Source organism: Panicum virgatum, chromosome 9K (assembly GCF_016808335.1).
Source record: "Panicum virgatum strain AP13 chromosome 9K, P.virgatum_v5, whole genome shotgun sequence".
In the NCBI taxonomy this organism is placed as follows: domain Eukaryota; kingdom Viridiplantae; phylum Streptophyta; class Magnoliopsida; order Poales; family Poaceae; genus Panicum; species Panicum virgatum.
Window position 1 is genome coordinate 61,855,108 of NC_053144.1, and position 8,000 is coordinate 61,863,107.

At 50.3% G+C, this 8,000-nt stretch overlaps 1 protein-coding gene across 1 annotated transcript; it reads left to right on the top strand.

Moving 5' to 3' along the window:
- Window positions 1-647: 647 nt before the first annotated feature.
- LOC120646755 (cytochrome P450 90B2-like) lies at window positions 648-6,491 on the top strand. The gene is made up of 8 exons (XM_039923206.1): window positions 648-1,164; window positions 1,273-1,606; window positions 1,750-1,902; window positions 3,648-3,899; window positions 4,028-4,120; window positions 4,760-4,838; window positions 4,941-5,047; window positions 5,925-6,491. Exons 1-8 carry the CDS (start codon window positions 911-913, stop codon window positions 6,165-6,167), a joined length of 1,515 nt encoding a protein of 504 aa, XP_039779140.1. The 5' UTR covers window positions 648-910; the 3' UTR covers window positions 6,168-6,491.
- The last annotated feature ends 1,509 nt before the right edge of the window (window positions 6,492-8,000 follow it).

The window sequence follows — 8,000 nt, forward strand, 5'->3', positions numbered from 1 at the left end:
GAGAAAAATAAGCCCCAAACCTTTAGCGCCGATGGATGGACGGGGAATCAAAGATCTTCACAAATGTGGTGAAGAAATGGGCAAGAACTCCCTTTTCCCGAGCCAAGAAAAACAAGAACAAGTGAGCTGAATGGCTCGGGCGGGGGGGGGGGGGGGGAGAGGGAAGGGGATAAGGGGGCCAAGGAGTTTTGTCCCGGTTGGAGACACCAACCGGGACAAAAGGGGAGTCTTTTATCCCGATTGGTGGCTCCAATCGGGACAAAAAGCTGTGCGGGCCTTTTGTCCTGGTTGGTGTCTCCAACCGGGACAAAAGATCCCTGTCCCTCGCTGATCCGGCTAGCCGTTGGACCCGGGACAAAAATCATCTATTGTCACGGGTCCAAAGACTGTCGGGACAAATGGATTAGAACAAAAGACTATTTATTTTATAGTAGTGTCCGTCAGTAGATGGTTGGTCATCGAAACTGTGATTTCACTCGATCTAAGCTTGGGAAGGAAGAGAAAATAAACATTGGAGATGCACCGACCCTACTCCGTGCGCCGCACCCAAAAAAAAAAAAGAGCCCCCACAACCACCTCTCCCCTGTCACACATCTCAAAAACTTATATAAGAGCACCACAGAAGAGCTGAGAGATATAGAGGGGGGGGGGGGGGCGAAGTGGTCGGGCACCTAGCTAGCTTCCTACCAATTTTTTCCTTGGGCAAAGCTTGCACTTGCAGAGAGAGAAATCCAGAGCTAAAAGCGCTTCTTTAATTTAGCTCGGTTCGCTCCTGCTTTCTCTCTCCAACCCATCCCCTCGCTCCAACATACACCACACAAAAACCAACAAAGCGGGCGAGTGATCGGGCAGGGCAAGCGACAGGAAATAAATTTCAGCAAAGCTAGAGGCCTCCGATCAGTAGGAGCTCATGGGTGCCATGATGGCGTCCATAACCAGCGAGCTCCTCTTCTTCCTCCCCTTCATCCTGCTGGCCCTCCTCACCTTCTACACGACCGCCGCCGCCCAATGCCACGGCGCCCGCCGGTGGCGGCCGACGAAGAAGAAGCGGCCGAACCTGCCGCCGGGCGCCCCCGGGTGGCCCCTGGTCGGCGAGACCTTCGGCTACCTCCGCCCCCACCCGGCCACCTCCGTCGGCCGCTTCATGGAGCAGCATATCGCACGGTATATAGCAGAGCAGCAGCTGGCAAATTAAACGTGCACGCACCAGCAGCTTAGCTTAGCTTGTTGGTAACAATTAATAACGGCGAGGCCATGGGCATGGGCATGCAGGTACGGGAAGATATACCGGTCGAGCCTGTTCGGGGAGCGGACGGTGGTGTCGGTGGACGCGGGGCTGAACCGGTACATCCTGCAGAACGAGGGGCGGCTGTTCGAGTGCAGCTACCCGCGCAGCATCGGCGGCATCCTGGGCAAGTGGTCGATGCTGGTGCTCGTCGGCGACGCGCACCGCGAGATGCGCGCCATCTCGCTCAACTTCCTCAGCTCCGTCCGCCTCCGCGCCGTGCTGCTCCCGGAGGTCGAGCGCCACACCCTGCTGGTGCTCCGCTCCTGGTGCGGCTCCGGCGGCGCCTGCTGCTTCTCCGCCCAGCACGAGGCCAAGAAGGTATGTTGTTGTTATGTACCTCAGCTCCCCGATCTCTATCGATCGATCCCCGTAGATTGATGATCCATCCGTGCAAGAGCCAACAAGCAAGGATCATACCGCCGTGTGTGCCCGGATGAATTATGACGAGCGAGTGCATGCAGTTCACTTTTAACCTGATGGCCAAGAACATAATGAGCATGGACCCCGGCGAGGAGGAGACGGAGCGGCTGCGGCTCGAGTACATCACCTTCATGAAGGGCGTCGTGTCCGCGCCGCTCAACTTCCCGGGCACGGCCTACTGGAAGGCGCTCAAGGTGCGTGGGTTGTCTCGTCTCACCTGCTCTCTCTCTCTCTCTCTCTCTCTCTCTCTCTCTCTGTCCGTGCCCCCCGTGCGCGCACTAGCACGGATTTTTTGTTTCCTTGTTTCCAAAAATAGGCGGCAGCTAGCTAACGTTTCAGCGGATCGGAGGACGCTAGCTGTGCACGCGCAACGACAGCCGCTACGGCGATCTGAATATATATGATGCGCACGAGCGGGAGCTAGCTACAGGAACTAGCAGCATGGATCGAAGATATATATGTATATATATAGATATATAGATGTATACATATTTATATGATCCGATCCCTAGCCTGTCAACGTTTTGTTTGGTGCCTTGTCAGAAAAAAAAACAAAACAAAAAAACACGAAAGCTAGCTATAGTAGAGAGAGAGAGTGAGAGATAGGTTGTTAAGTTTTTGTTTGGTATAGTTTGTGTGTAGGCGCCGCCCGCATGCATGGTCCGTATCAATACCAATATATAGAGAGAGCTACACTAGTATATTGCAATTATACTAAATATATAAATGGCACGAGCAGTGTGGGTTTCAGATTGGTATGGATGGTCCAAGAGAGCAGGATCGCTGTGTTGCTGTGCACACGTCCTAATTAATAACACGTCCAATCAGAGAGACCAGTGGATCATCTCTTTCCTGCTACAGGCACCTGGATTTATATATACACACACATATCGCCTCATGTGTTCTTTTCTGCACAACGGGTTTGTGCATCCACAAAACGGGTAAAACAAAACAGTTTAGAAACAGTAGTGGTGGATGTGTAATTATTGCTACGCGTACATGATCAGGGAAGACCTTTATTTCTAAGCAGCACAGGTTTATCTTAGCTTGTTCAAGGTTTTCCTACTAATACAAACTGCATACATGAAAGCTTAGATTTAGTAGATCAGAAGCTTGCTATAGTCGCGGCTTATATATTTTTTCTCTAATTACGATTCCCAAGCTAGCTGCTAGCTACACCATACTTTCTCCCCACATCACTCATGGCCCCATAAAAATTCTGCCCACTTTTCACTGCCTGTGAGGTCACCCTCAAACGATCTTTAGTGATTGCTCCCAGCTGCAGCATGCATGCTTGCTTGCTTTATTCACAGGATCTTTGCATCATGCAATTGCATGTGGGGTTTTTTTTTACTCTCTTTTAGGGAGGTTCTAGGCTATTGAAAAAAAAAACTAATGATCAATCTGCATAGCTTCACATGATTATGTGTTGGCAGAATCCATCATTTATCATGATTCAATTGCTGACCAACTCTTGCCACCCTAGAGCCGCATTCATTTTGTTAAGCAGGCAATTAGGGACGTCATAATTTGCTCTTAGCAGTTAATGAAATAGTGCTGGCTGTTTTGTTAGCTGATAGATGCCAATCATGCCCATGCATCCTCCATACCTGAAAAAGCAAAACTTTCCTAGCCCTCTTTTATTACTTAAATGGATGAACACGAGAGAAGGAAAAAAATAGATTAATTTGCTGCTGAACCCTCTCTCTATCCATATTTGGCGGTGGTTACATGTCATTTTTACTTCCAAATGAGAAAGGACACAGTTTTCTCCAAAACGGACGACACCTATGAGAAGACATTGCCCTAGACCAATAGGCAGTTAGGCAACACCTAAACGATACTACAGACGTGCAATGTTTTCTTCAAAATTAAACTAGAGGGACTTCGTACTAAAAGACCACATCATGCAATTGCCGTGTTCCTTTTTTTTTTGTAGTCACGCGCGTCCATACTTGGTGTAATAGAGAGGAAAATGGAGGATAGGCTTCAGAAGATGAGCAAGGAGAACTCAAGTGTAGAGGAAGATGATCTTCTTGGATGGGCGCTGAAGCAATCCAATCTCTCAAAGGAACAGATCCTGGACCTCTTGCTGAGCCTGCTCTTTGCCGGACATGAGACGTCGTCAATGGCGCTGGCCCTCGCCATCTTCTTTCTTGAAGGATGCCCTAAGGCTGTCCAAGAACTCCGGGTACAAATCCAAAGCCAACCATTTATATAGTCATTTTCAAAATTTCGACAGTAAATTAGATGTTGGTCAAACAAATACATAAATCATGGAATTATACATGTACAGTCGCACTGACACACGAGTTGCAGGAAGAGCATCTCGAGATTGCTAGGAGACAAAGGCTTCGCGGGGCGTCCAAATTGAGCTGGGAAGACTACAAGGAGATGGTTTTCACGCAATGTGTAAGCCCCACTTGTTCTGATCGTTCATTCCACTGCAATGCTAGTGCGAGATCGCTGTACGCTCTGCTGTTTGCTACCTGCTGGCCCTGCTCCCGTCCAACTCGGACCTGCTCAAACCGCCTCGTCTGGTTGCGTAGTACAGGATAGCAACTTCCCGAAATTGTCATGTACGAGCGGGGACCCGTGGCTCGGCAGAATAATTAGCTGGCCAATTTTGGAGTGCTTGGTGTCGGCTTGCTCTCCCAGCAGAGTTTTTTCTTCTTATTTTTTGTTTTGGAAGCTTTTAGAGGGTGAGGTCTGGCAGTCCAGATGCGTTGAGAAGTACACATTGTTCTCGCATACTAGCATACAACAAGAAGGTATCTGCGTCGTATCTCGCTGTTCAAACTGGACAAGCAAGCTGATCGAACTCACATGTCAAGCATCACTCAGCCAATTATCAACTGATCAGGGGGTAAATAACTGGTCAGGTCTAGATAAAACAGAGAACCAAAGATGCTGAAAGCTTGTCTCTAACCCTAAAACGTAGTGGTAGATGTCAATGCCTTGTCAGATGGCTGCTAGAAGCATTTTCCTTCAAAACCGTAGAAAATGGAAGGTGTGTTTTCGTTTAACAGATTCTTTTTGTTTTTCTTGCAGGTTATAAATGAGACATTGCGGCTTGGCAACGTTGTCAGGTTCCTGCACCGGAAGGTCATCCGAGACGTGCACTACAATGGTAGCTTCAACTTTAGCCTAATAAGCTCGCAATTCTGAGTTCGATCGCACAGGCAGCAACAGCATGTACTGAACATTTCTCTGCTTGCATATCAAAATGAAGGGTACGACATACCAAGGGGATGGAAAATTCTGCCGGTGTTAGCGGCAGTGCATCTGGATTCGTCGTTGTACGAGGACCCCAATCAGTTCAACCCTTGGAGATGGAAGGTCAGTGCCTCCGATCCCCCCCTGCAGTTCTGCAAACTAAGTTTCAGTCTGCACAAATTAACTGAAACCAGTCAGTAGATGTCACATGAACACTGATCACAAATCCATCATGGAGAAAGAAAATATCTGAGCATGCCGATGCGGTCTCCGGCTCTACGCAGAGTGAATCCTACGCTAACCTGCACATCAGAATCTGGAAAAGGAGCACGCATGAGATAAATGTGCGACCTCTGAGGATTGAGGTTGAGGAATATCCAGCACGGCACCTATTCTGATGACCTCCATTATTGATAAGAGCATGGACCTGACATGAAACTATGAAAGGGAATGTTCGGCACCCACACGTGTGCCCGATCTCGTCGTGGTCCGATCGAAAGAGACGTGCTAGATTGATAGATTTCCAGCTGCACTCTCCCTAGCTCCGACGGCGGAGGCGGCCGGGAGTGAAGGAGACTCCTCCAAGAGCATGGTCCAAATGGAAAACGAACGGCACCTTGGAGAATCCAGCCGTCGCCAACACGTATTTCTTATCCGTCGCAAACGGATAGGGAAATCCATTGTCAATTCTTGGATGCGGCGCGCAAGTAGGCTCAGAAGACGGCGCCGTCGTGAGTGCCCCTAGGACTAGCGATCGTGGCAGTACGATCACCATTCACCGGTGAACCAAGAAGACAGAGATGATCGAGACTGTAAACTTTCACCGATGAACCAAATGATAGACTTTCTAGATTCTCTGAACAATGAAGCGAGCCTGTGCTTCTCTAGTAGCTTTTTTTTAAATAAAAAAAAGAAGTAGACTTTTGTTTTCGGCGATTTTTCTGTCATTGATCACGCTCGCAGGTGTCTAACTCTGCTGCTGCTGCTGCTGCTGCTGCAGAGCAACGCGCCGAGCAGCTTCATGCCGTACGGCGGCGGGCCGCGGCTGTGCGCCGGGTCGGAGCTGGCCAAACTGGAGATCGCCATCTTCCTGCACCACCTGGTGCTCAACTTCCGGTGGGAGCTGGCGGAGCCGGACCAGGCCTTCGTCTACCCCTTCGTCGACTTCCCCAAGGGCCTGCCGATCAGGGTACAGAGGATCGCCGGCGAGCACAGCGTTTTGACCGAGAGCACAGCAATGTAGCGGCACGGCACCGTGTCTAGCTGGGAGTACAGGGGATCGTACAATTTTTTGTTTCGTTTTGGGGTTTGGTGTTCATGTAGATGTGATGGTAAAGAAGAAGATAGGAGAAGGATTATGTTGTGTACAGACAGAGTAAAGAAGGGGGGGGGGGAGAGGATGGTGGGTGCAAATTATTTGGGTAGGTAGAACGTAGTAGGGTTGTAAGACTGTCTCCAACCGCAAGGACCCAAACAAAAGACTCATTCCAGACTTTGGGTCATGTACAGTAAGAGGGTCACCCACCCAAATCTTTCCTTCTCCAACAATGAACGCAAAAACACGGCACCCATTCCCTTTCGGCAGCGCCTCATCTTGGGCCCACCTCGCCGCGCATGCCGCTCCCCACCGCGCCGCCGCGCCATGATGGCCGCTCCCTATCGCTGGTCTGCCTCGCCGCATCCGGCTGCGCCTCGCCGTGGTTCCACCTCGCCGTGGTTCCACCTCGCGTGCCGGCCGTGCCCCGCCGCCTCTGCCACGGGCCACCGGCTCCCCGCCGCAGACCCGCCGCGCTGGTTGCTCCTCGCCGTGCCGGCTCCCCACCGCGAACCCACTCGCCGCGGCTGCTCCTCGGCGCGTCGACGGTTCCCAGCAGCACACCCGCGGCCGCTCCCGCCGCGGCTGCTCCCAGCCGCAGACCCGCCGCGCTGCGCCGGCGGCTCCCTGCCCCGGCCACGCCTCGCCGGCCCCACCTTGACGCGTCCTACGCCATCGCCAGACGTGGAGAGTGGAGACCCTTATTTGGGTTCTGCCTCGCCGGATGCGCAAAATGGGTGAGCTGTTTGCATCTTCTGTTGGAGGCTGTTTTGAGTATGCAAAAACACTGTGAAAGATCTATTTTGCGTTTGGATCTTCATTTGCCTGCGTTGTTGGAGATAGCCTAATAAGGTCGGCCCACGGCCCAGTCAAGTAATAATAGAGAGGCATACAGGATGTCGCAAAATCTCGTCACGAACATACTAATTCTCTTTTTCTCGAGGTCGCAAGTATAAATTTTGCCACATCGCATCAAAGGTCTATCTTTTCTTTTATATATGATGTCATTATCAAAGCAACTTGTGTCAATTGATTTCATCTCGATGCACACAATTGAATGGATTTCTCGAAGAGTTAAAACCTAAGGCTAATATACAAGATTCTCTGCAGAATTATTCAAATGACTACTGTAGTCATGTGCACGATTTATTTCTATTTTTTTCGAGAGGAATGTGAATGATTTATTAGATATAGTGTAAACTCAAAGAGGCTGCAAAGCAAACTGATTTACATGGACCCAAAGGAGGCCCGCGGCCACAACCGCAGGCCAAAAGGCCAAGACTGAGGGTTGCGGTTTTTTTATTTTTTTATTTTTTATTTTCGTTTTTTTTAAAAAAATATTTTCGATTTGGAAATTTACAGGAATATACCCGGCCGCCCGGCAGCGGGGCGGCAGGGGCATTTCTGAAAAAAAATTCGCGGAGAAAATTGCTCGCAGGTCCCTGGGGGCCGGTCGCCCGGCAGCGGGGCGGCCGGCCCTAGCCTTCCGGCCGCGGGGCGACCGGCCGTAATTTTTGCAATTTAGCCCTTCTCGCGAAAGAATTTCACATATGTGTCCTTTTTGTAACTTTTTGCAAAAATAGACCCTGGGGTCGGCGCCGAGATAACACGTCTTGGCGCCACAGATCACGACGCCGAGTGCCACGCACGCACAAGCAATCTAGTGAATCTTTGAACTTACCTTTAATATTTTCGGACATTTTCCGGAGACTAGAATACTGTGAACCACACATGAAATATAACGATAAGAATTAAGAACTA